We start from the raw sequence: 26,966 nt of genomic DNA, 5'->3' as shown, positions 1-26,966 counted from the left end.
TTGATTTAGTTTTGTAATATCATAAAGAGGCCATGACAGTGGCCATTTCAGTTTAACTGCATCCTGTAGCATTGCTAGTAGCTTTTTATCTGATCTCAAAAAGTGAGGCCTCTCCCTTTGGAAAAATCTGAGTGGGTATTAAATAGGATTTCAAAGTACTGGGCCAGAACCCTGTCTGGGATAAGCAGCCACAGTTCCACTGATTCATAATGGATCTGTGTTGAGTTGTACCAGCTGAACATCTGGTCCCCAGTTCACACAACCAAAGCCATTAACCCCTCCCTATCAAATACAGTGAGCATTATGCACCTGAAAATCCAAATGCCTTGGGCTAGAGTTAATCTGAATTTGTCTCCTGAAGACAAGTTTGCTTTGTGTTTCTGTTAATAATTTTTTGTGGTGGGAGCTCATTTGTGCCTCTTTATGCATCAGTCTACTGCCCTTTCAGAGAGAGCTTGCTCTGAAAGAGTTAATAATTTCAACCTGTGTTCAGCTGGAATGAAGAAACTGGTTCCTCTGTATCCCTGCTTTCTATTCTTTTTTTGGCCTACTTCTCTCTGCTTGCGTTTTGCATTCCTAATGCCATGAATAAATCAGGACCCAAGGATTTGGAAGGTGGTACAGCTGTAACCACTCAGAAAATGGAATCTGTGAGGCTTGTACTGCAGCTCTAACAGCTGCCAATATGGGTGCTCCTGAACTCTTCTAATAACATTTAACTGCCACCTAAAGAAAATTCACTTTGCCTTTTTTGATACAATGCTTGAGATTTTTGTGCCTCTACCAGTGTCTCCTCATTTGGTTACCTTTGTCTTTTAGGCAAAGCTCAGTTGTAAGGCCTCTAGGGCAGGGTAATCACCTCCTGGCTGCTGTGACAGAATGGCTTATCACAAATCGTTGCACAGTGGAGACAGGAGCAAGGGAAACTGTGGGATCTGACCTGGCAAAGGGTTCATTTTCTCAATAGAATCACAGCACAGTGTAACTCCTGCCTGGCTGTTGTCCTAGATCTTCTGGTAACTTGTCATTAATAATACGCACTGCACTGATTTGTAGCTCCATGGCTCCTGAGAGTGTGTGAGGGAGCTCTTTATGTGCACTTTAGTCAAAGGATGCATCTAGTCTGGATGAAAAATAACAGATTGGTAAAAAGATTGCTCTGGATATTGAACATCTTGAAAGAACAAAGTCTTCAAGTATTTTCTTCCAGGAAAGATGTCTTATGTTTCACCAATGGGTTTCCCTTATTATGGCTATGCTTTTTAAAATGGAGGCAACAATTATGTTCTTATGAAGGTTGTGTGCCACCAAACCTAAGAATGCCTTTTATGTCTTTAACATTTGGTGATGTGGTTCTGGGCACAGGATTCCTGAGAGAACTGTATGTAGCTGTTAGACTGTAGCTGTTAGACCTGTCCAAGTAAGTATAGTTGGGAAGGGAGGTGCTGAAGTACATAAATAACATCCTGCAAGGTGTGTGTGTACCTTGTGAGGATGCCTCTCTGCCTCTCAGCTTCCTGTCTCGTAGGAGTAAAAAGTCTGCATAACAGAGGGTGAGATTTTTTTTAATAAAGGCTTTAATCGCCAGGCTCACTCTTGCACAAATGTAGAAACCAAAACAGTTGATCTTAAAAAAAAAAACCCAAAAAAACCAAACCAAGCTGCAGGTACCTACACAGGCTCTAAATATCATTTTAACCTTGACAGTGTTTAGAAATCTGTAGGCTGAGGCGTGATCCCATTCTGCAGTTTTTAATGAGTGAACATGCATCAGGCAAGCTGTGGTACCTGCCAGAAACGTGACACAGGATGGGCTGTTCCAGCACAGCCTCAGTCATGGGATATTTCAGTCACTGTAACGTAGCTGAGCTCCTGAGCTTCAAGCACTGGGTTTAGGTTGCAAATTGCAACAGATACCTTGAAAAAATTTACTCTGTCCAAATCCTTTGGGCTCTTCCTTTCAAGAATTCAGGGATAAGCTTCTGCTGTGAAGCTTATTTAACATGTTAAGCTTATGTTATTTAATATAACATATATTTTTATGTGCAGCTGTATTGCCGTGCAGCCTGATTTGCTCTGTTCCAAGTGTCTGTGCTGCCAGTGTGATCTCTGTAGGAAGAGGCTGCTCTCTGCAGGTTTCCTCCCAGCCCTCTCTCTCAAGTCTCTGGGCCTGTAACATCCCCATCATAGTTTGTTGTGCACGGATCACTAAGCAGTTTCCTTTCTCTTAGGGCACCTCTGTTCTGTGTCCAAGTGAATCTTCAGCAGCTCCTGTGGGATTGCTTTCCTGCTCCTTTGAGTGCCCAGTAAATAAGGAGGGGGATGGAAAGCACATTGTAAACATGCTGACAGCAAAGAACAAAACAGCCCCTCAAATCTGCCTTGTCTGCCTTACCTTCTGCTCCTGCATGTTTTTTCTTTCTGTTCTACCATTTTCTCCTGTCTTTTTTCTTTTTCTATCTCCTCCCCCAAATTCTTTGACACTTTTTTGATACCCACTCCTCTTTCTTTTGGTACTGCTTTGAAAATATTTCCTTCCTTATAGTCTCTATTTCTCATTTGGAGGGATTGTTTCAGGGCCTGTGTGGGAACAAATTAAAAGGGGGATTAATTCTGTTTCTGGGTGCATGGCTTGCATCAGTTCTCTGCCCGTTCTTCTCTCCCACCCCAGGTACCATGTGTTTAGAAAGTACCCTGCTGTTTCTATAAATGCTTTCAGCAGGGTAGAATCTGCTCTGGGAAGGTTTCTGTGCTTATTGATGCCAGCAAAAGAGGTACAGTTATTTTATATTGGTTATTTAAACAAAACAAGTAAAAAAGCCCCCCTGGATGTTACAATATCCAGTTAGCTAAATTATTTTCTTAGGGTATAATTCTAGTTTTGTTCCCCCTTGTTAAAGGGAGGCTCTTTGTGTTCTGCTCCCAGCCTGCTGGCCTGTCTAATGTACTGGAATTGATGGGCAGGTCTGACCCTTTGTGCAAGACCCGTTCCTCTGGCTTCCCTTCCCAGGTAGGAACAGCACAACCACTGAGATCAATGATCCTGAATCAAAACAGCTACAGCTGTTTGGTTGGGAGCAGCTGTGAGAGAACACCGTGCTCTCTGGTCCTTTAATTAGGAGGAGACTCAGGTAAGGGAATCCTGTGCCTCAGGAAAACAGGGATTTGCAGGCTCTTGGCAAGAACTTGGATTTCTTCAAGCCATAAGGGACCTTGTCCTGGCTCACAAGCCTCTCACTAAACTCTTCTTCAGCAGATGGATCCACCAGGACTGTGGGTGTATGGCTCTAGGGAAAGTGCTCTTCTTGGTGTCTGCCTGTATTCTCCTTTTAACAAGGATAAGTCGACATTCTGTTCCTGGCTAAAACATCTTTCTCTAAAACACTTTAATTGGGATAAATGGATTAATTTGAGCTTTACTCTGAATGGGAAAGAATATACCAAAGTTTCCAAAGGATGGTAACAATAACTTCTCTTCCGTACTAGACAGAAGAACTTTCTTTTTCAGGAGATGTGATGCTTCAAAAGAGCACATTTTGGGAACCAATTCCCTGTGACAAGGACTGTTTTAGAAGATTAAGTTAATTGGTGGGAACTTATGGGAAGAAAAACATAAAAGTAATAGCCTTTAATTATATTGAACCCTGAAGTTTTCATTGAAAATGTGAATGCCAGAATTTTAGGTGATGTTTTTATTTGGTTATTAATGCAAGAATAATTAGTGTTATGGATATTCCAGCTTACAAGTGATTAATAATAATGGATTTTTATATGGAGAATGTAATACAGAATTAGGCTGAAAGCAAACACAGCCCTTATTTCTAGCTGTTAAAATTTTCAAACTAAAAATACTGTCTGTGTGCATCTCTCTATATATGTCAATTTCATGTTCAAGCCTTATAAAACTTGTCCCAATTTTTACCTATTGTATGACTGTAGACTGTATTTACCACTGTGCATATTGAGATATCCCTACTGGGAGGATGGACACTGCTAGTTTTCCTAACAAGGTACATATTTGCTGTTTCATAAAGCAGAAAATGTCTGAAATGTTTCATTAGGGAAATACATAAAGTACCAATATATCTTCTGGAAGCTCAGCTCTTGGAGCTCCTTGGGAGATTTTTTTGGCTTAAGTTCTCTTCAGAACTCAAAGTACACCAAATTTAGCCTCTCATCTCAGAAACCTTCCCATACACTCAAAAAAGTTGTAGTTCTTATGTGAAAACTGCGATTATGACACATCTGAGTTGGTCTCCCTGTTTCCCCTTGAGTTCTGAATTCCTCCTCTCCTTGCCCTAATTATATCCTTAAAACAGAAAGTATTGGAGGACTTGGGAAGATGTTCCCAGCCCTGGAAGAAACTCTCCCAGCAGAGATTCTAGTTTGCCTCATAATTTAAGCTAAACTGACACAAGAGATTTTTTTTTTCCCTACTGCATTTAATCAATCAATAATTTAGTATGCTTATACAGGAAAGCACCTTGTTTTTGTGGTTCATGCTATCTGTTCATATCTCTGTGCTGATGTCTGTCTTGTGTGCCTGTGTAAATTGGCTTGATTATGTTTGTCCATGTTGTCATGTCCCTTACAGCTGCTGCTGGTGACAGACACATGCTGCCATCGGATTTGGTCACGTCCCTGGAAAATGGTGTCTTTGGCCTGGACAGCCCTTCCAGACTCTGCTGGTTTCCCCCCCTCACTCTCCTTATTTAACCCAAGATTTCTTATTTGTGTGCATGCACAAAAATAGCCCAGCAGAGTCTCTGCTCATTTTTGTCTTCTCATCCATATCTGGGTTTTTTTGGTCTAAATACAGCTTTCCAGGAGGGATTTTGTTGCATCAATACAGCTGTTGTGGAAGCAGGAGCTATTGAAGAAGCTTTTAAGAGCAGAAGGTGTGGAGTGAATAAGTATTCTTGGGTTGGTACTCCAAGTATTCAGTGTTGCTCCTTTTGGAACCAATGATAAGGAGGTTGCTATTTAAAGATCTCCTTTCAGTGTAGTTACAGGAGTTTTCTGTGCCTCACTGTGCTCTGCTCCTGACTCCTGGTGCACCCATCTAGGATGAAGGGAGAACTTCCTTAGGGTCAGCCATCCACCTGCTGCAGGTTCTAGCTGCTACTATCACAGGGAGCTCATTGGGTTCTTGAGGACTCTCTGAAACATATTTTACACATGATCAACTATATTTTGAGTTTTAAACCTTCTCCATGTTTAAATTGGTGACCTAGAAAAGGTCCGTTTGCATCCCTGTGGTGTGGGATTAAAGTTTTGCTCTGTAAGGTGCCCAAAAGTGGCTGGAAGGTGGCTGTGGGCTCCCCACCCTGCTGGGCACAGCCCTGGGGTGGGCTGGGCACGGTCCCTCTGTGCAGCACCATCTCTTGACTGTTGTACTTAAGCCCACAGGAAGCCCTATGATGCTGCAGAGACTTTGCCAGTTATTTACCAGGAGTGGTTTTTCAGGAATATAGTGGAGTTGTGAAGCTCTTACATTGCTGGGCCCGAGTAAACCTGCATTTTGGAATACACCTGAGATGGGGAACAAATGTTTAGAAATGGGAAATATCTGCAAACAGCACCGATATTTCTGGATAACAACTGTGTGAGCAGAAAAATAACATCTTTAGTCTGTCAACTCTGGGGTAAAAAGGGCTAAGACTCATTAAAGATTGCTCGTACAAGGACCAGGAAGATTGTATTTTCTGACTTTTAATTTTCCCATGGAGAGGCTGAGACAGTCTAGAACAGCTTAAAACAGAGCTGGAATTACATTTGAATCCTCTTTCTCACCGAGTAATTTAATTCTGTTTCTTTTTGTGTTGTGTGAAAATAACATCACTTGGTGGCTTGAGCAGTTTCAAATCCTGGTGTGGAATGACCTGAAGAGCTGTAAACTTGTCTATGGGCCAAAATCCCAGCTCTATCTGCTTGTGTCCTCATCCAAACTAGGAGCTCAAATCCTTCTGTTTCTTGTGAGCTGAGACAAGATACCCTGACATTTAAAAGACCTCCCCAGCCTGGAGAATTGCCTCCTTACTTATTTTTATTTTTTAAGAAGAATAGGAAGCACATATGAAATTGAATAATAAAGCTAAAATAGGTTTATTTTTAAAACAGGCTGTTCTTAAATTATAAAATCTTGTGTCAGATACCCAAATTGTGGTTAAGGAAGGAGGCGAATGTGTCTGGCATTTTGCAGCACACGCGTGGCCATATCTAACCTAAAATGAGAGACGCGAGCCCCGAGAGGCGGTGGGAGCTGTCGGCGAGCGGTGGGAAGCGTGGCTGAGCCCAGCAGCCCGTGTCAGGTCTCCAGAGGTCAGACCGCGGCGCTTTCTGTGTGTTGTGCATCTCCCCTCCTCCCTTTCCCCCTTTCCATGTGTATTTTGTCTCCTCCCCCCGTGCGTGCCCATCTTTGCATCCCCACTCTTCTCCCTCCGCTGCTCCGGATCGATCGCGGCCGCGCTCTGCCAAGGGCCGGGCGGGCACTGGGCGGGCAGCGAGACGAGCCCGCCGTGTTTTGCCGATCAAGGGTGTCCCTTTGGAGCTCGGCGAGGTGCTGCTGGCGGGATGTGATCGCATAGCAACACAGCAGCTGGAGGAGGAGAGCAGCGGTGCCGAGCCTCAGCATGCATCCCTGGCACAGGGGCTCCTCTGCTGATTCACACGCGCAGCCCCGCTGCCCCCGCGCCTCAGACCCGGCCGCCTCGCAAGGTAGGCCGTGACAACATTTGTTTTCCGCTCGGATCCTGCCTGGCTTGGGAAAGGGGAGCATTTGGACCGATGGCTTAACTGGGAAATGCGCTCTTTGGGGGTGTGTGCGTGTGTGTGTGTCCCTTGGCAGCAGCGCTGCCCATGCGTGTGCGGGTGAGGAAACTTGCGGAGAAGAAAAGAAGGGCGTCGGGGTGAGAGCAAGAGACGGAGCCAAGACCATTTCCACAAGGGAGAGGCTAGGGACCAGTCAGGGATGCGGATTCCCGAGGCAAACCACAGTCCCTGGCATCCCGGTTTCAAGGCTGTGATGCTTTGCACATTGAAGGTTTATTTACCCCGGCGGTTTCCGCCCGGGCTGAAGGGCTGCTCCGGGCAGGGTGCATGTGGCCTTCCAGCATCTTCCTGGGAGGATCGGGCAGCAGGGCAAGGCAGGCACCAAATATCCTCACGCAGTGAGCAAGGATCAGCCCACAGTCCCAGGTCTGCCCTTCCCATTCACTACCTTGCACAGTCCAGCCTTGCTCCTTTATGTGTCCGCCCTCCCCTCCCCCAGCTTCTCCCCAGCTCCTTTCACGTCGTTCCTCCTCCCCTCTAAAGGGCTTCTCTTGCCACCACTGACCTTCCCCTGGATGCAGGCAGCCCTGACCGACTGCAGGATTGCCTGCAGGGAGCACAGGACCGTGCTGCTCCCCAGGGCTCAGCACTCTGCCTCCCTCTCCCTGCCAGACAGGACAGCCTGGGCTGTGCTTTCTCAAGATTTAGTGCCACAGATTATTACAGGTGCCTAGTCCGGCTTGTTTCCTTCAGCCTTACCTCCAGCGCAGCATCACAGCTGTGGAGGTCCACTGGTGGAAATGCCAGCGTTGTATTTGTGGGGTTTCGATGCTGAGATCACCCATGTGCAGCGACAGGGGTGTGGAGCAATTACTCCCGTGCTCTTAAATGACACGCTTTCTCTGGAAGAAACCAATGTTATTTGTATTTTGAGTTTTAATGCTGGGGAAAAAAAAAAAAAAAACAACAAAAAAAGCTAGTCAGTTTTTTGTCAGTTTGTTTTCCTTGTGCACTAATCCAAGGTCCTTCACACTCTCCTGCTGCTGCTCACCTCTCTATCTTGGACCTGTGAGAGTTCTTGTTTGGTTATTCTCATTAATGGCCTTTCCTGCCAGACCACAGTGCCCTTGTTGAGGAAGCTGTGTGAGGTCCCAGCCACAAGGTTCAGCTGTGCTGGGAGGGTTTCCATTCTCCTGGCACTCACGTGTGGCTCTGGTGCCATCTCACACCCTCCCCTGCCAGCTCCCTGTGCTGAAGGCCCTCTCTGCTGCTGGGGGAGCTGTCCAGGCAGCCTTCTGGAGACAACAAGGATGTGGTGGCACTCTGGAAAGGAACTGGACCACGGTCTCATTTTGCAGCATGTCCAGGAATGCGAGTGCCTGAAGCGCTGGGAGGGGAAGTGTTGGGGTGTCGCTGTGATGTGATGCTGTGTTCAGGTCCTCTCTGTCAGCTGAAGGCGCTCAGATGAGATGAGGATCATGTTTCTGGATTAATACCTGAGACAGATCAATGCTGCTCTCTAAAACTGGCCAGGACTGTAACTGTGAATGGGGCTGCTCAGGTTGGAGTGGCTCTTTGCAAGACTAAACAAAGTGAGACAGAGAAGTGATTAAATTAATGGGTTCAAACAAAAGTCCAGAGTTCTGGAGTCATATGGTGAATTTCTGAATATAATCATGTTTTGAGAAATACATTCAAGGCTTCCACCTCAGCCTGGATGTGTATGATAAAAGCATAACAAAGGAATTATAAGTCTTGTGAAATAAGGCATCTTGACCAGAAAGAATTCAGTCTTCAAAAAACTGTCATTTTCATAGGTGTATGAAGATGAAACCAGTCTTTTCAGAATTGAGCCAAAATATAGCACCTTTGCTGTTTCCCTTTGCATAAGAATAAGGTCACTCTGATACATCTCAAGTAGGGGTAGGAAATGTGACTCCATGGGGCACAGAGTCTGGTCATAAAATTCATGCCTCAGAAGGCCAGAGAACCTTGTGCTTTGGCAGGGAGTTGATTATAAAGATGACCTCGGGGGCAAGGCAGAGTGTTCAGTTTGGAGAAGAGGGTGCCAGCTTTACAGTGAGAATGAGAAGCAAAGTGCCAAGGCAGTCAGGAGTCAGCAGTGTTACCTTGGCCATCAGAACTGAGTGTGGGTGTGCTCTTCCCACTGTTGTTGATCAGTTACACAGCGTGGAAAATGGGTGATGTGCTTTTCACAATGCAGCAAAACTTGTTTGCTGCTTCCAGCAGCAGGGAAGGGAAGTTTTGGGTGTCTAGAGGAGAAAGGCAAATGCAAGGCTTGAGTTTTTTGCTGGCTTAAATTGGCAGGTTTCAGGGCTACAGGAGCCACATTTCTGAAAGAATGTCTTCAATTTTTATGCTTGGTGCAACCTTCTTTCAGTCAGTAAGTGATTTCCTCCCTGTTCTGCTGTCCCTTTTGGGAGGTTGCTGCTTGCTCTCCTCCTGCCCCTTCTGTCTGGCAGGTCTAGCAGGCAGCAGTTTCTCTGTGTCCAGCACAGCAGGGCTGTGGGCTCACAGCTGGGTCCTCTGCCTGCTTGAGTCATTATTTCAGTACTTTAAGCTGCTAGGAGAGTTCCTAGGAAAAGTCAGCTTTAGAGGAAGCAACTTAAAACCCAGCTGGAAGTCTGAAATGACATGCAAAAGAAATTTAGGTTTTTCAATCTTCCTTAAAAAATCCCCTAAGTTATTTTTGAGCAGAGAGGGGGGTAGTCAGTTTTGCATGACCATGTTGTGGGCAAACACCCACACTCACCTGGTGAGGTGGGGACATCATCATCGCCACAGTTTCCTAGTACAAAGCCAACTGGTGAAATGTTTCAGTTTGAGATTGTGTGAGCGTGTATATTCTGTTGCTTAGGAAAACGGAGAGTGAGTGAGCCAGGGGAAAGGATGCTCCTTCCTTATTAAGCCTTGTGGCACCTGTTTATCCATTGAATTAAAATAACATTTTGGTTTTGAGCTCAAAGTCCAAGTGGCCATTTAAGAAAGGAGCTCACTAGATGTGAGAGTCCCCACTTCACCCACCCTCAGTGAATAACACATCTTCTGTGCTGCTTGCTCGCTACCAGATATAGCCAAGGTTTTATGTTAGTTCTCATGGACAGGTGCTTAATTGAAGCACCCTTCATTTTAATTAATAAAGGGGACCTGGTTCTTTGGTGGAAGTGCAGTGTGAAGCCCAGTGACAGCTTGATGGGGTTGGAAATGCTCCCACATGTGGAAGATTGCTGATAGTCCCCTTTCAGGGCACACGGGAGCACATATCAGTCAGGAGAATGTTGGGATGATTTTTTGTGGGAGTGTGTGTGGTTATCTATTCTGGGTTTGGAAAGAGATGGAGATGAAGGGCCTGCGCTCTGAGAGGGAATTGTGTTGTTTTTATGTTGGTCCCGCTGGGACAAAGGTTGCTTCTCTCTCACCAAACCTTGACCAGTGGGGTCTTGGGAAGTAGGCTGTCTGGCCTGAGATCTCAGGCTTAAATTATTTACTTACAAGTGCAGAAAATAATTTTTTGCTGAAACAGGATGTGTTGTTAAGCTGTTGAAGGAGTCCTGCTGTCTGCCAGCCTGGGAATGCTTCCTTTGTTAGCATCTACATGGGAGCTGAACTCTGAAATATCCACAAGCCTCCCACCTTTCCCCTTAAAGGACACTGGATATGCTGAGCTAAAATGTTATTACTTCTCTGTACTGTAAGCTAAACAACAACAAAGTCAGTAACATTTCCAGCAGCAGGGAGCATGTTTGTATTTCCACCCTCCTCATAGGATAAAGGCTGAGCTGAGCTGCCTTGCCTCAAGATGTTCCCATATTTTTTTTTCCTTATAGGCCAAGATCTAAAGTGGGAAGTTTCAGGGAAGAATGTTTCAGAGGAGATTAGGAATTCAAAGCATAAACTGTGTGATTGAGAGACCTTTTGACCTATATGCTGTGTTTGCTGCTGTTATACATGGTAGAGAGCTGGAAATTCAATATCTGACATTACACTCTACTGCCTGTGACAGGTCTCTAATCTTGGGGGGTGCTTTTAGCCATGGAGGGTCAGCTGCAGTGTGAATTCCCTTGATGTTTGGGAGAGTTTGTATATGGGTTTCTATCAGGAGGATTTTGAACAAAGGCAGCAAAATTGGAGAATACAGTGTGCCATGTGCACTGGTGGTAAGCTGTCACCTTCTTTTTGGCTGGGATGGGGAAGAGGTGCTGCAGGAGCTGGGACAGCCTCTCCAGCCAGCCAGGGATGCTGCTGCAGCAGGTCTGGAAAGCAGAGAGAGCACAGGGATCCTCCAGTGGTGCAGTGAGTTGTGTGACAAACATGAAGCAGGTTGGGCAAAGGCTATTCCAGCTGCCTTTGTCAGACTGCCTGGGAAGAAGGGTGTAGGACAGGCTCTCCAGTGCTGAATTTGTAACAGGTACAGCTCATGTAGGAAGGGAAAAAAGGCAATTATTTTGTTTTAATGCACTTTAATTCCCAAGCATTCAGCTGTTAAAAAGTAACATACAGATTTTTAGCTTTTTTATTTCTCAACTATAGAGGATCATCAAGGTCTCAGCTGTGGTGGTGGCTTGGGTACTAATGTGTTTAGAAGGTCTAACATACCACTGTGGAACATGCACTGCTTCATTTCTTAGGTGTACTGAGAGCAGAGGCAAGTGTTGAGTGCTTTTCATGGGGGAGGATGCAAAAGAGCACCAGGTAATGAGGTTCTGCCTGGTGCTTCTGAGGACTGATCTGACCACCTTTGTGCCTGGAGCGGGACCTCCAGCAAAGACAGGTGACAGACACCAGTGGAAGAGGTTTCCCTCCTTGCTGTCTTCACTGTGTGAGTGCAGTGCCCCAGTCCCCGCTCCATGGTGACTCTACCAACTGCTTCTTGCAGTGTCCACATGTGGAAATTATCACCTGCTTCTGCTCACCTGAGCCTTAGTGTTTGTTCTGCTTGCACGGAAATGTGCCCAGCTCACTTTGTATCTGTGTGAACAACCTGACCACGTTGTTCCCTGAGTTCTCCAAAGGAGAATCTCACAACTTCTTTTCAGTGAGAGGCTTGGAGTAAGCTGTGGGGATGATACTTTTTGTTGTCTGCACTTAAATCTAGTTTGTATGATGTTGAACCTTGGCTATAATGTGCTGGGTCTCCAGCACCAACCTAAAGCAGAGTGCAGAAGATGAATGGTGGTGTGGGAGAGGAAAAGTGGATCACAGGTTTGGCTCTTGAAAGGCGTAGGCATCAGGCAATAGGAATTTAGCCAGGAAGCATCCACAAAATCTCCTCCACATGCAGCAATGCCCAGCCCCAGAGCTGTATGGAAGCACTGAAGTAGGAGTGCCAGAACTGGAGCTGTTTTTTGTGCCTCAGCAGAGAGGCAGAGCAGATCCAAGAGCATTTCTCCTTGCTTGGTTCCAGTAATAGCAGGGAATTTGGCAAGGGGTCATATGGAGCTGTTGGCTTGCCTGCAGACATGCCTCTCTGTCTGGTTGTCTCTCTCCTCCTGAATGTGCTCCTTTGTGCTGGCTGCTGTGCAGCTCAGCCAGTTCCACATTATCTGAGTTCTCTACCTCTGAGCTTTGTCTTTGCTGTTGCAGAGTGGCAAAGGGCAGCTGAGCCACTGCCCCCCAACCTGCTCTGGTGTTTGTGGCAGCAAGGTGCTGCACAGGACGTGACTGGGTAGTGCCCTTTGCTTGGCACTTGGCTTGTTCTGTGACTGCTGCCTTGGACAGGCTTTAGTTCTCTGTGCCATCTGTGTCCTGATGGGCTTTGTCATCCCTGGAGGAGGTCAAGGAGCCCAGCACTCTGGAGGTGCAGCCATGGCTGTCCTTATTTCCATGACGCTGGCAGGAGCGTGGACACCCTCCCGGTCCTACACGTGGATCCCTGCAGGACAAGGTTACCCACCCCTGTCTCAGACCTGCACCTGCCCCGTGCACACACCTCTGTCACTCAGCAAAATGCAGTCAGAGCAGAGCTCGTGACCTTCCCAGTTCCGCTCCTGCTCTCAGTGCTGGTGGCAGAGCTGTCAGGGGCCAGGCTGTGCTGGGAGGACTGGGAGCAGAGAGCCCCTGTGTGAGTGCTGTAGGAGGGCTGCTGAACTCGTCTGGCCAGCTCATATCACTGCAGTGTCACTGCCCTGTGCCACAGAAAAACCCAGGCCTCAGGATGGCAATTACAGTGATGTATCTCAGAACCTCAGTGGCAAAAGCCGTGGATTTTCCAGTGCTGGGGAAGAGCTTGGTGGCATTCCTCTGTTAAAGGCTTTGAGAAAAAGTAGCTTTCCACACCCTGAGAATTGTATCTCGGCTACATTGAGTGTCATTCAGAGGAACAGAGCCCAAATGCACAAGCGCTGGAGGAAAAGGAGGTGGTGTTACCTTCTGTCAGAAATCTTCTGTACCCTTGGGGTTGGGTGTGGTGAATTTGCACCAAGAGGCTGGAGGGCTTTGAAGACCCTGGAATTTACAATTATTAATGTGGGTCTCATAATCCCCACATAATCCCCTGCCTGCATGGGGAAAGGAGCAGGGATGCCCAGCCTGCAGTGTTCATTGGTGCTAATGGGTAGGAGAGGGAAAGGATGAGACCTTGGATTGTCAGCCTGCTGGAGAGCTCAGCACGGGCAGTTCTCCTGGAAAGAGAGGGAATTATGGCTGTAAAAATCACTAAGAGATTAAAAAAAAAATCCTAGGATAATCCCTTAATGTGTGTAATTGAGGGGAGAGAGGCAGTGAAGGCTCAGGCAGGGGAGTGGGGGCTGTGAAAGTGTCAGAGATGGGCAGTGTGCACAGGGCCGGGGGGATTTCTCCTCACCCGTCTGTGCAGCGTGGCTGCTGCCAGTGAGGATGTGCTGCCTGCTCCTCCTGCTCCTGCCAGGGCCAGGCAGGAAGGTTCCCCCAGCTGAGCTGGGTGTGAAGGAGCCAGCAACCTTCTTCCAGCAGCGTCACCCAGTCCCCTGAAAGCAGCCTCACGTCCACGCAGGCATGAGCTCTGTCTGCTGGAGTAGGTGATTTTTACCTTCTAAGAGTAGGAAAGCAATCACCAAGTTTTCTCTGAGCTTTATTTCTCAGGGCGTCTGTAAAGCTGAGCTAGTGCTGGCAATGAAATGAATCCCTCTTTTAGTTTAGAGTCCAAACAACAAAACCCAGCAACGTTGTGACCAGAGGTCACATTTCAGATCTATAGAATAGTCAAGGGGCCACTGCTAACTGGCTTTACAGCTCATGAAGTTAAAAAATGGGGATAAGGAAGGGAATTTTATAGCTCATAATGAGCAAAAACTCATAAAAAGCTAGATCACAGTATGAGATACATGAAGCTGGGGCTCTAGGCAATTTGCCTTCTGAATATAAAAGGAAAAAATATGTTTTAAAATGTCTGTTATGGAGATATGTCTGTTCTGTCTAAACATAAGTTGTTCTGGATTAAAAACCATACTAGGGTACCACCTGCTAGGAAGAAAGTGAATGTTATGTCAACCAAAACTAGAACAATGGCCATGCTAGTGAGATCCTCTCCCTTTCTTTAAACCATGGGCATCTTGTACAGTTCAAGAAACCCAGCCCTTTCTGAAAGTGCAGTACAGTCTGTGGGACTTATTAACAGTGTATCAATACAGCAAATTGTGTAACTAGGTGGAAAAAAAAGAATTGGGTGTTTAGATGAAACAAGATTGTAACACTAGTGTGGCAAGCGCATTTCTCTCCCTCTCAGGATTTTTCATAGAGGTGCACAGAGAGAAACGAAAGAGAAAACAATTTCTATTTCTGCTCCTTGTTTTTCCTATGTGGAATGTGTTTGGAGAATTGTTTACCTGGGGCGATTGCTTGGTTGGATTCTGGTGAGGATTGTTTGAGCCTGATGGCCAATCCAACCCACCTGGGGCTGGGCTCTGGAGAGGGTCACGAGTTGTGTTAAGATTAGAGATAGGGGTCAGAAAAAATAATATGTAATTGTAGTATCTTCCTTTTATATAATATATTAATATATTTTAACATAGTTATAATAAAGAAATAATTCAACCTTCTAAATTAAGTCAGACATCATCATTTCTTCCCATTAAGTTCACCTGCATTTCCAATACACTGGTAGAAGTACATGAAATTAAAGACTGCTTCCTTTTAGTCTCCAGCTCTCATGGAGGCCGTGCTCTGGCAGCTGAAGGGGTCAGCCCTGTGAGGAGGTGCAAGCTAACCCGGGGACTCTGATGCTGCTTTCCAGGTGCTCCATCCCCATGACCATCAGCTCTGATGCAGCCCCTGGTGATGCAGGAATGGCTCCATGTGCTCCCGCCGTGTCCTGAGTGGCACACCCCGGAGCAGGCGCAGCCCAGCAGCCCTGCCTGCCCGCTGCCTCAGGTAAGAGCTGCCTCTGGGAGCCTGGCTGGCAGAGCTTTGTGCAGGGGTTTCTGTGGGGCAAACCAGCCCTCTGGTCCTGGTGGGGGAAGGCTGTCAGCTCCAGCCCCCCGTCAGCTGCACTTTAGGAGAGCGTGTGCTCTCCTCTAGCACTCCTGCTGCAAAGTGTTCCCCAAAGTAGGAGAAGAGAGAGGACCTGCAGAGCTGGACTTGGAAGCTCTTTCACAATAAAGAACTAGAGGCTACTGTTAACAGATCTTCTGTATTTGGTTTGGCTTATTTTTCCTGGAAACTTGGAAGAATGTCAACTTTTGGTGAAAATGCAGGTTTTCTACTCTTCCTGGTTGCAGAGAAGAGCTTGGAAATAAGCCCCTGGTGGATGCTGTAAGGCAGAGGAGGAATCTGACTTCTTACTAATCTAATTATCCTAAGAGATAGATCTTGGTCTCCCTCCTCCTTCCCCCAGGGTCTCTGAGCCCCAGGCCAGGCTCCTCACCAGAGGGGAGGGAAGGTCTCTAGGGTCCCCATAGTAAATGGCAGAGCAGATTGAAGAACTGAAAGGTGTGCTGGCAACTGTCTGCAAAGCTGCCTGCACTCTGCACTGAGCTCACAGGAGGTGTTTTAGCACCTCTGGTGTGGGGAAATGCTGCCTGGGCTCTGCCAGGCTGTGGGTGCCTCTTTGCCTGTAGCTGTTGGTCCTGGGGTACTTCTCACCTGTCTGGACACTGATGGACAGTGCCAAAGGCTCCCTTGGGCACTGGCAGTGCTCTTCCCGGGACAAACGAGGTCCCAGCTCTGCCTTTTCCTTTTTTGTCACGTTTCAAGCGTGAGAAGCAAGGGCTGAGCCTGAGGTTTGTCCCACTGTCTGGGTTGTAGGGACAAACCTCCCTGCTGTGGCTGACCATCAGCCTGGACCCGGTTGCCTCAGGGAGCTGGGATCTGCAGGAGGAAGGCAGAGCTGTCTCTGGAGAGGCTCCAGCATGCAAGAATGAGGCAGGGGGCAGGCTCCTGGTGGCTGAGTCAGGTTTCTTAGCCCCAGGGTGGGCCAAGTATCAACTGCTGTGGGCCAGTGCACAGGTGGCTGATAAACAGCCCAGCAAATTAAGTGAGGAGGGAGAGGGATAGAACAAGATGAGCAGGAAAAAGCCTTCCTGACGTGCCTGAGCCTCTGAGAGGGGATCAGAGCCCTGTGGGATTTGCTGGGAGAGAGGAGAGGAGTGGGAGCAGCAGCAGTGTTAATGACAGCTCCCCATTTGAAGGGGCTGCTGCTGCTGCCTAGGCAGCAGCCTCTCTCTCTTGTCCTTGCTACTCCTGAAAGCTCTTGGCAGGCTGCAGACAGCCCATCCTTAGCTGTGGCCTGGCCTCACTGAAGCCCCCTCCTCCAGTTTGGGAGCTGCCCTCCCATCTGCTGGACCCGAGAGGTGCTGAGGAGAGGAGCTGGCTATGCTGGTCCCAGAGGGAGGGTCTGCACCCATCAGATGTGCAAGCAGGGAAGGAGGGCAAGAGAGGGAGAGATACTGGGAGCTTTTCTTTCCCTCTCTGTAGGTGGAAGAGAGCATGATAAAAATTCTGGGCATCAGGACTGTGGGGGACACAAGAAGCCAGCCTAGAGCTTTTTGGCAAAAATAAACTATTTGCACTTGGTCCAGGCTGGCATGAACATCTGCTGGTACCCAACACCATGCTGGGGCACGTGGGGGACAACAAGGGCATCTTTGACTTTTCTGGGGTCAGATCTCAAGAACCTATTTACCTTCTGGGTCACTGAGGCTTGATGGGATAATTTCCTGGATGAATCCCTTCCCTGGCACACACCCCTGTCTGCTCTGTACGTGCTGCAGCATCAGAACCGAGGCCTGTGCTGGTCATGCCCTTTGCCCTGCCCTCGCAGCTCCCGGGGCAGCGCCCCTGCACACACCGGCTGTCCCGTTCCTCGTGGGGCTGTCCTGTTCCTCGTGGGGCTGTCCCTCGTGGGGCTGCCCTGCCCCTGAGGGGGGTTAGGGCAGGTTGGAGGCCGCTGGAATGCCGCTGGACAAAGCTGGGATTGAGGCTGTGAGGCGCTGCCGCCCCCCTGCACATTCCTGGGGGGTCAGTGCAGCTCTGCGGGCGCTCCCCGCTCCCCACCGGGCGGGAGCGATGCGGCTCCTCCGGCCGGGGCCGGGCTGAGCGCTGCGAGATGCCCCTGCCACAGAGATGCCCCTGCCACAGAGATGCCCCTGCCACAGAGATGCCCCTGCCACAGCCGTGAGTGCTCTGCGGCCGGAAAGCCTTTGCCAGGGTGGAGAGGGGGTGAGGGTCCAGGCTGCCTCTGCCGGGATGCTGGTGGGGTGCTCAGAGCGAAAGCACTTGTTTCTCCCTTTCTGTCCTAGGGAAGCAGGTGTTCAGCACCTGCTCTCTGCTTGGTCGCTGCTACCTTATAGCTACAAGGTTTGAGAGGCGCAGGTGTGATGGGCTTTTAACTTATGGAATAAGGCTGGGAGGACTGGGTTTTGTGCAGAGCTGTGCTGCAGGTGCACCCAGGTAGAGCGGATCCCTTCCTTTGGTATCTCCTGGGATAGAGGGGAGGGCTGGAGCATTCCCTGGCAGTGCCCTGGGACTGACCTGCTTCTGTGCCGTGAAGACTTGCACACGCAGAGTATCGGTGCTTCTATGTGCAAGCAGCAGTTTTAGCTTCAGTGGATCGTTATCTGTGGCCCCAAGAATCCTGTGAACTCTGTGGGTGATGGTTTTCTCTGTTTTCTTGGTGTTTCTGGAGTGCAGGATGGGGAGGCAGAGCACAGCCTGTTGGATGTTTTTAGATGAATCAAACTTAGCACAAGTCTTGGCGATAATTTGATTTTTCTCTGAGCACTGGTGTGGAAGGGGGTATTTTTAGCTGAGCAGCCAAATTCCTTGTCTGGTTGTTTTCTCCTGCCTGTTGTTTCCCTCGGCTTGGCTGCATCGCTTCTCCAGACACCTCCACGAGCCCCTGGACAGCACAAGTGACAAGTATGTACACATTCCCCTTGCAAGAGCTGCTGCTTTTCCCCCAAGGCAGCTGCCCTTATCTGGCCTGTTGTATGCTGTTTAGAAAGTACTAACACATTTAATTATGGTTGATTAAGCACCTGGGGATAATTATCTCAAGCGAGCTCTAATATCGAAGCAGCATTCGATAGAAATGCTGCCATTTCTCCAACACAGCTCATTGATGTCTCACTTATGGGAAAGTGGCCATGTGTTTTGCTCAACAAACTGTGCTTTTTGGAGAGAAAATTCCCTCTCACTCACCAAGTCTTGTGTGAGTGGCTTCTGATCCTGTGCGTTGCTGTCACCAGCACATGCAGCAGAGTACATTGTGATCAGGGGCATGATGCAGTGCTAAAGGCTCAGGAGAGGATTCCAACAAGGATTTGTTATCCAGGGATCAGAACCCAGTTTTTTCCAGCTGGATGTGCTTCCCTTGTGTGGCTGGGTTGGGATTTGCTGTCTTTTCTCCATGGCCTTTTGCAGCACCCTTCCCACGGCTGCTCGTTCTGGAGAGCTGTGGAGGAGAAGCAGCATCTGTGGAGGAGAAGTGGCTTCTCAGATATGCCATGCAGGCAGGGAATATCCTGGAGCCTCTGTAGAGGAGCAGGTGGCAAGTCCCAGTATTGGGGATGGCAAAAAGGATGTTGGCAGATCCCCTTGGTCCCTAGGAACAGCAGGATCAGCCTCCTGTCGAAGCACAGCAGCTCTGTATAATATGGGAAAAAATCATCATTAGCCCTGCAGACGCTGTGACACGCAAGGACCAGCTCTGGCTTTACAGCTCTCAGCAAGATAAGCTCATTGCTGGATAACTGAGGAGAACAGGAGATGTGCAGTTAAACCCTCCCTTCAACCTGTGCTCTGAGTGCTGCTGGAGATGGCACTGCATCCTTCTTGCAGAGACAGCCAGGAGTTTCCTGGGAGCTGCTAAGAGACCACTTAAGGAACAGGGCAGCCCCCTTGAGAATTGAAAAACCAGTCAGGGTTAGGGCAGAGTGGGGTGGGTGTCCCCAAGCAAGTTCCCAAAACACCAGGCAGCAATCTCTGGATGTAGTGTGGTTTCTTTCTGCCCAGGTTGAAGCCTCACAGGATGGTGCAGGACCTTCGTGTGTAACCCCCCGGGCTCCAAGCGGTGCTGCCAGGCCCCAGGCCCCTCTGGAGATGAATCTTTGCTGGAACGAGATTAAAAAAAAATCCCACAGCCTTCGGTAAGAGTCCTGCCTGGAGCAAGCTCCAGGCTGGCCTGGCCTTCCAGCCTTGCCTGCTGCTTGTGATTGTCAGGAGGTTTTTGAACTTTTTTGCTTGATGAGCCACATGAATTCACAGTGACCTTGGCTCAGCTCCCCCTCTGGTCCACGGGCTTTTGAATCTCCTTTTGCTGGAAAGCATCTCCTCCATTTCTACCCATCCCATCCTCCCCTCCTTCCCTCCTGCTTGCTTTCTGCTTGCCACCTCTGCAGCTGTCTCTTTTTGCCCCATGGCTTTGCCCACACCTCCTCTGTGCCCATCCCTTTGCTGGGAGCCCTCTCCACTGCATGAGGGGAACGTGCCTTCCAGACTGTCAGAGTTTGCAACTCCACAGCCAGCATGACAGAGAGCTTAACTGGGGCGTGTTAATTGTCTCCTGCCTTAATCCAATGCTTCTGGAAGCTGCCCAGACATGTAAATGCCATTCCAAGCCCCCCTTGCTAGCCAGAGCAGTTCTGACCCACAGGCAAACATGGAATGACTGTCCTCTACTCTGGGCTCCAGGGTGAGGAATAGCTTCAGTTTCTTGTCCCCAGTGCCTCCATGTGTCACACCACCAGGCAGTGTGGCCTCTCTGCTGGCTGGGGTCATGCATAGCCCATGCTAAGGTGTGCTGCCAGTCCCTGAGGAGGTCCTGGGGTCAGCACCCAGCCGTAGTGCTGTGCTTCCCCTGCCCCTCTCCTGTCTGTCTGTCATCTCACTGTCCTTGCTCTCCTGCCAGGGCTCGGCTGGAGGCCTTCTCTGACCACAGTGGGAAGCTGCAGGTGCCTCTCCAGGAGATCATTGACTGGCTGGGGCAGAAGGATGAGGAGCTGTCGGCACAGCTGCCCCTGCGGGGCGATGTTCTCCTGGTGCAGCAGGAGAAGGAGACACACGCGGTGCGTTCCTCCTGCCTCCCCTGGCCCTGCTCGGGCCCCTGCCTCGTGTCACTGCCCCTGGCACAGCCGGTCCTTGAGTGTCTCCATCTCTGCTTCCTGAGAAATGGCAGAGCCCATCTGGCTTTAGACAATAAACCCACATTACAGCCTCGAGTCGCCTGCAGCTGGTTATGTACCCTGTCCTTTGTAGCAGCTTCCCCATGTCCTACCTCTCACTGGCCTGTGCTTTTGGGATCCTGCAGCCTGAGAAGGCTGATTGGTCTAGGGGCAATCCTGTGGCTGGAACACGAGCGATGCCTGAAGGAACATGTTGTCATCACATCTGAATCTGGGGTACACCCAGGCAGATCAGAATTTCCTGCTCCCAGGTTCACAGCATTTTCTTCTCACTGCCAGTGGCAGCTGGGCTTTGGTTGTTTTTACCCTGCAAACAAAGTTAAGATGTTTACCGCTGCTATCCCTCATCCTTGCACAAAGAGCCCATCCAGCAGACAGCACTGGTGTGGGAGCTGTGGTTGGAGGGGAGGAGAGGACATACTAGACCAGCGTGCCTCTGAAGTCTTCCCTGCCAGATTGTGCTGCCTTGGGGCATCCTGCTGTTCCTGTCCTTGCTCCTGCAGCAGCTGGACCTGTTGCTGAGCAGCTGCTGGAAGGATTGTTAGCGTGGCCATGCTCTCACTGCACGGGTGAAGAGCATCTCCAAGCAGTGCCTCTGAAAACACCATAAATCAAACAGCTCCTCTTGTGCAGCCCTGGCTCAGCACACCATTCTGGGCTTGGTGTTCTGCCTCCCCACTCCAGCAAAGCTGCAGGCCAAACCTCTGCAGGAGCCACCTTCTGGCAGGTGGTCATTCCTTCCCTGAACTGCAAAAATATTTCTCTACTTCTCTCTGTGCCGCCAGTGAGGTTTGGGTTATGGGGTGAATAAATGATTGCAGCATTTGGCAAGGGGGCAGCCAGGGTGCAACTTTGTGGCTCAGCCTGCTGTCTCATCTCTGTGCTCTACTCTCCAGGCTTTCATGGAAGAAGTGAAGTCTCGGGGGCCATACATTTACTCTGTCCTGGAGTCAGCACAGGCTTTTCTTTCCCAGCACCCATTTGAGGAATTAGAAGAACCAACTTTGGAAAGCAAAGGTCTGTAAAAGGAGCTGCCCCCTTTTTGTTCTCTGGTTTCACAGCTCCTCCTGGGCTGGCCTGGAGAGGGTGGCGTGGTCACTGCTGTGGCACAAAGCAGCATATCAGTGCTCTGCCTCACACCACGGTGCCCAGGCTGTGCCCAGTCCTGTGGCTAAAGGCCAGACTGGCACAGAGCAGTGTCATTGTCCCAGGAAAAGGCAGAGGCTCCTGGTGCAGTCTGTAATGGGAGCACCTCATGAGACAGCACCAGATGTGCTCTGGGGTAGGTTTTTTAAAGGAAGCACAGCTTCAGCCTGTGAGGATAGAGAGGCTGGATACCTAGAGGAGCTGGTGCAGAGATGGATACTATTATTACTTGTTTTCCTTCCCCTTTTCCAGTTTTCCCTAGATTCCTTTAATCTCTAATTTCCCTGTCCTCCCTCCGCCCCTTGCCTCACTCTCCTCTGGGCTGGGCTGTCATTTTTGCTCCCTGTTCCCTCCTTCCAGATGTGTCTCCGCGGCACCGGATCCAGAACATCAGCCGCTTTGTGTGGAAGCAGGCCAACGTGGCCAGCGAGCTGTGGGAGAAGCTCACGGCCCGCTGCGTGGACCAGCACCGCCACATTGAGCGGACCCTGGAGCAGCTGCTGGAGATTAAAGGGGCTATGGAAGAGCTCAGCATGACCCTGGACCAGGCTGAAAGTGTGCGGGAGACCTGGGAACCCATCGGGGACCTCTTCATTGACTCCTTGCCAGAGCACATCCAGTCCACCAAGGTACTTCTGGCTCTGAGGAGGCTCCAGCCTTGGCCATGCAGGTGATGAAATTCTGCTTCAGGAGGACAGAGCTGCTCCCATGGGCTGCTCAGTCCAAGGCAGCCTAATTACCTGGGATCTCAGGGCCAAGGCCTCCTTCCCACAGCCCCTCCGCTTTTTTGGGGGGGGTTTTGGCCAGCAGTGTCCCGAGCAACTGGCCATGCTGAGCACCTTGCCATGGCACAGACCTTGTACACCATGGCACTACAGGGACAGTGGCTAGCATAGTTGAGTCATTGTCCCCTTTCCATTTATCAGAAGTAATCTGCAGCTGCCCATTTCATTTATCAGGAGTAATCTGCAGCCTAGTTAGGTTTTCCCTGCTAAGGTACCCTGTGGGAGGGTTAGGCAGTTAGCTGGCAATCACTAGCCCACCCTAACTTGTAGCAAAGGAATCAGATCCAAGTCCTGGCTACTCACCTCCTTTTCCTTCTTCCCCTGCTCTGTGCCTGTGTCCCCATCCCCACTGGGCTCCAGCTGTTCAAAGAGGAGCTCTCTCCCGTGAAGGATGGGGTGAAAGTGGTCAATGATCTTGCACACCAGCTTGCCATCTCAGATGTCCACCTGTGCATGGAGAATTCCCGTACCCTGGAGCAGATCAACAGCCGCTGGAAACAGCTGCAGGTGGGAAGGAGTCAGGAGCAAGCACTGAACATAAACCATGGGCAGGAGGATGTGGGAAGGGCTGTCACTGCTGACCTTCAAGGATGATAAAGTAAGGTTTGGTACAGCAGGATGTTACAGCTGGTGTTCCTGGAAGAGAGGAGCGTCAGTTCAGTGTGAGGAAAGGGTCTGGTAAATCTGCAGAGGCCTTGGTCAGGAAAAGGCAGTGTGAGGAACAAAGGGAGAATCAGGATGTCTTGGTGGAGATGGTCAGTACCAGCTGTGACTGCTCTGATGTCTGTGAGAGTATGGATACAGGTGAGTTGGAGATGTGGCTGCCCCAGAAGGAGGAGATTTAGAGGATTTAGCAGGCTGGAGGAGGACACAAACACCAAGATAGGAGACAAAGGAAGGGCATCTGTGTGCTGGGGCATGTCTGAGTCCACTCACAAGTCTTCCTGAGCGGGTCATCAATCCAAAATGCCTGTTGGACTGGCAGTGAATTATTTTTCAATTCTCCAGGCCTCCATAAACGAACGCCTGAAGCAGCTCCAAGATGCCCACAGGGACTTCGGACCAGGCTCCCAGCACTTCCTCTCCTGTACGTGAGTGGCCCCCCTGGCTTCTGCCACAAGGCTGCCTCTGCAGAGCAGCCTGGGCTGTGGCACAGCCAAACAGGGTGCAAAGTCCTGTTGCTGAGCCCAGGGCCATGCATGAGGCTGGAAAAGTGCAACTGCTGATGCCTGGTGCATGGGAGATGAAGCAGGAGGCAGCTCCAGAGTTGGAATTGTGCTGCCTCACCTTGTGGGACCAAGGGTGGGATGTGAGTGTGGTTTCCCTTCAGAGCACAGAGCTGTGACACTCACAGCAGCAGCTCCCAGGAGACACTGGGACTGTGTCAGCCTCAGAGAAAGACAACAGATGGCAGGAAAAGGCAGTCCCTCATATCCCGTGTTAATTATTTGGAGGCTAAAAATGTGCCTTTTCAGGAGGTTCTCATTCATGTGGCGAGGCAGAGGGATGCTGTTTTTACAGATCAGAGCGGTTGGCTGACAGCTCTCAGGCCTGCAAAGGCTGGGCAGCAGGTTGGGCTCCAGAGCCTGGGGTCCATCCTTGGAAATGCTGAGCCCTGCAGTCTCTGGATGTCAGTGGGATTCACTGGCTTCTCTGCAGACTGCATACTCCTGTCTGAAAGGAGGAATGACTTTTCCAGTTGCTGGAATTGATACACTACCAGTGAAAAAGGAAAATAACTGAGGGTCATGCTGTGGCTTCCATCCTCTATATAACATAGAGTGGCAGGCAGCTGGTCTGGGATGAATCCTCATCTTCCCACGATGCTGCAGCTGGCACACAGAGCAGGAACAACAGGAACCACAGATGCTTTGGGTGTCTGAGCCTGGCCATAACAGTCAGTGCTGTGTCTGTGTGCCCAAATTCCATTGACTATGAGCCCTGCTCACTGGTCACCACAATGTTGCCTTGGGCATCATCAAAAGCATCAGGAAATGTTTCTTCCTAAGTTCTGAGCTCAGCCAGATACAAAGACCCTGGCTTGAGAGGCAAGATGTCTCTAACAAGACCAGCAGTCCAGTCTTTTGTATAGGCAGCATCCCCTTGCCTGCACCAACATCTCCAGCTGGTGATTTGGGAAGATGCAGCTTTTCAGAGGCACCCACCTGTTGGCACAGTCCTGCTGTGCCAGGGCTGGCATCAGAAACAGCAGCATCTTAGAGGAGCGTTTGGTGTTGATCTGACACATGTTTCTCTCCTTGCAGCCTCTGTCCAGGTCCCCTGGGAACGAGCCATTTCCCCCAACAAAGTGCCATACTACATCAAGTGAGTGTGCTCCCAGACACAGCCCAAGGTCTTCTCTGGCCTGGAGGGATCAGGAATTGGGCACCAATTAGGAGAGGATTGAAGGGTTGTTAGCATGGCCATGTGAGAGTGAGAATTCGCCTCCAGTGAAGCAGATATTCCTCAGCCTGGCAAATCCAGCCTTTCCCTGCCTGCTGGGATGCCCAAGATGAGGGGAAACCCCAGTTGCAAGAGGGGGGCTGGCAGCAAGTGGGAATATCCTGCTGTGGGCATCCTTCATGCTGCTGTGGCTGGGGAGTGTGCTCAGGGGGATACAGCAGTGTCTGCAGACACTGAAACACTTGCTCCCAGCACTGGCCAGGTCCCTATTTTAATCTCTCATGGCAGCTTTTGGTTACCCAATTGACTCTTGGTCTCCATCTGTTTTGCTTCCAGCCACCAGGCCCAGACGACGTGCTGGGACCACCCGAAGATGACAGAGTTGTACCAGACGCTGGGTAAGGAGGCTGTCACAGAACCATTTGAGTACCTTGTGCCTTTTTGGCAGCATGGGGTGCATGTGAGGTTCCCCCAGGCCACCTGCTCCCCTCTGTGGCACAGGGTCCCCCAAAGCAGTGGGTGTGACCCCTGCCAGGCTCTACTCTCACTGTCCTGCGTGTGCTCTGCTGGGGTCTGAGAGCTGCAACTGCTGCTTCCTGCCCTGCAGATAAGGGTGTTGTGCTGTGCTTTTATTCCTGTTTTCCTGTGCCACTGCAGCGGATTTGAACAACATCAAGTTCTCTGCGTATCGGACGGCCATGAAACTCCGGCGGGTGCAGAAAGCCCTTCGATGTGAGTGTGGGAAGGGTTTCCCTCCTGCTGGCTCTCCCTCAGCGAGGCTTTAAACTAACACCAGCTTTTGTCAGCACATCAAAGGCAGGAGGCACCGGGGGATAGGTAGCTGAGGCAAGAAACCAGGAAGATCAGCCTGGGAAGCTGAACGAATGCACCAGTCTGTGTCAGCGCCTTTCTTTACAGCCTGGGGTGGAAATGACTCAAGTGCAGGTGTTGTCCAAAGGGATATGAGAACAAAGTGGTCCAGCTCAGGGTTACAAAGCTATGGGATCAGGCAAGAGCTCACCAAGCAGCTCCAAAGGAGCATAGAGAATGTGTGGATGTGACTGAGAGATGAAACCAGCCTCGCTGGCAGGCACAGAGAGGGCTTCGCTGCTTAAAGAGGAGGAAGGGAGCCAATAAACCTGACTTCTGCACTCTGGGTGAAAACTGGAGGATTAATAGCCAGGTGAATATGATCCAACAGGAGTTCAAACACCTCTCCAGGAGGTAGCTACTTCCTGGAAACTGCTGAGGAGTTTCTGGTGGAACTGGCAAGCAGGCAGGTGGGAGTCTGATAGATGCAGCATCCTTGGCTGCTCAGAGCTTTTGACAAAGCCTCTCACCTAAGGCTCTGTCAAAATTAAGCAGCAGCAGGCTGAGGGAAATCCTCCTCCTGAATTAATTGTTCATGAAGGGGAGGAGGTACAGCCAGGCAGCAGTGGGGCCCGTCAGACCTGTGCTCCTTGCCACCCTGTGAAAGGGCTGGAAGAAGGCAATGAGTCAGGATAAGAGGAGTTTGGGTTCTCAAGGGAGTCGAACCCTGGCTATGGAGTATTTTCATAACACTGTGGTGATCAGGCTGTCCTGCACCCAGGGACATTCAGGGATGATGTAATGCAAATGGAATAAAGCTTTTGCCACCCTGTTAAGGTGTCCATGCAGCAGCAGGCAGGGTGTGGAGAGGAAGCGAGGGCGAAGAGCAAAGGAGAGCTCTCCTGTGTGCTGCTTGTGCATCTTTGGTTGTGCATCTCTTGCATCTCACATGCTGCATTGTCACCTTCTTTCCACTCCAGAAATGACTTGGATAAGTGCTCTTTATACAAGATATACTTGAGAAAAGGGCAAGGAGATTGCCAAGGCAGCTTTCCTATCATGGGAAGTTTGGTGGAGTGGCTGTGTAGGAAAGACGCAGTGAGGGATAGATCAGAGCCATATGCAGCCGTGGGCAGTGTGGACACGAGGGTGGGCAGGACTGATACTCCCTGGCATGGAAACTGGGGCTTCCCAGTGCAAGTGTAGCAGCTTTGACAGGAGAAGGGAGGATTTTTCCACAGAGTGAAGTTACAGTCTGGAAAAGGCACACAATCTCCTGGGTACTGTGAACATAAAAGGTCTCAAAGATGGAAAGACTTTCAGGAAAAAAATATTGCTGGTTGCTAACACAGTAGCATGTACAACCTGCAGCCATAGAAATCTGAAAGCAGGGCAGCTCACACTGTCCTAGCCCTGCTTTGGGTTTGTGCCTTAA

General features: G+C 49.8%; 1 protein-coding gene across 5 annotated transcripts in view; it reads left to right on the top strand.

Moving 5' to 3' along the window:
• Positions 1-6,148: 6,148 nt before the first annotated feature.
• Positions 6,149-26,966, top strand: part of DRP2 (dystrophin related protein 2) — a 30,136-nt gene continuing 9,318 nt past the window's right edge. The window contains exons 1-12 of one of the 5 annotated variants that reach the window (XM_072929276.1): positions 6,149-6,321; positions 6,536-6,717; positions 15,002-15,138; positions 19,219-19,352; positions 20,114-20,270; positions 21,284-21,404; positions 21,894-22,162; positions 22,679-22,825; positions 23,327-23,405; positions 24,583-24,643; positions 25,058-25,119; positions 25,379-25,453. In XM_072929276.1, the coding sequence (XP_072785377.1) occupies positions 15,031-15,138; positions 19,219-19,352; positions 20,114-20,270; positions 21,284-21,404; positions 21,894-22,162; positions 22,679-22,825; positions 23,327-23,405; positions 24,583-24,643; positions 25,058-25,119; positions 25,379-25,453 (1,213 nt within the window). In that variant the 5' untranslated portion in view covers positions 6,149-6,321; positions 6,536-6,717; positions 15,002-15,030. Of the gene's footprint in view, positions 6,322-6,400; positions 6,718-15,001; positions 15,139-17,362; positions 17,380-18,087; positions 18,124-19,198; positions 19,353-20,113; positions 20,271-21,283; positions 21,405-21,893; positions 22,163-22,678; positions 22,826-23,326; positions 23,406-24,582; positions 24,644-25,057; positions 25,120-25,378; positions 25,454-26,966 lie in introns of those variants that run through there. The other 4 variants (XM_072929277.1, XM_030272939.4, XM_072929278.1 and 1 more) reach the window with 4 other exon arrangements.

Source organism: Taeniopygia guttata, chromosome 4A (genome assembly GCF_048771995.1).
Source record: "Taeniopygia guttata chromosome 4A, bTaeGut7.mat, whole genome shotgun sequence".
NCBI classification, from domain to species: Eukaryota; Metazoa; Chordata; class Aves; order Passeriformes; family Estrildidae; genus Taeniopygia; species Taeniopygia guttata.
Note: the sequence above shows the minus strand (reverse complement) of the source record. Positions and strands in the feature narration are given on the sequence as shown.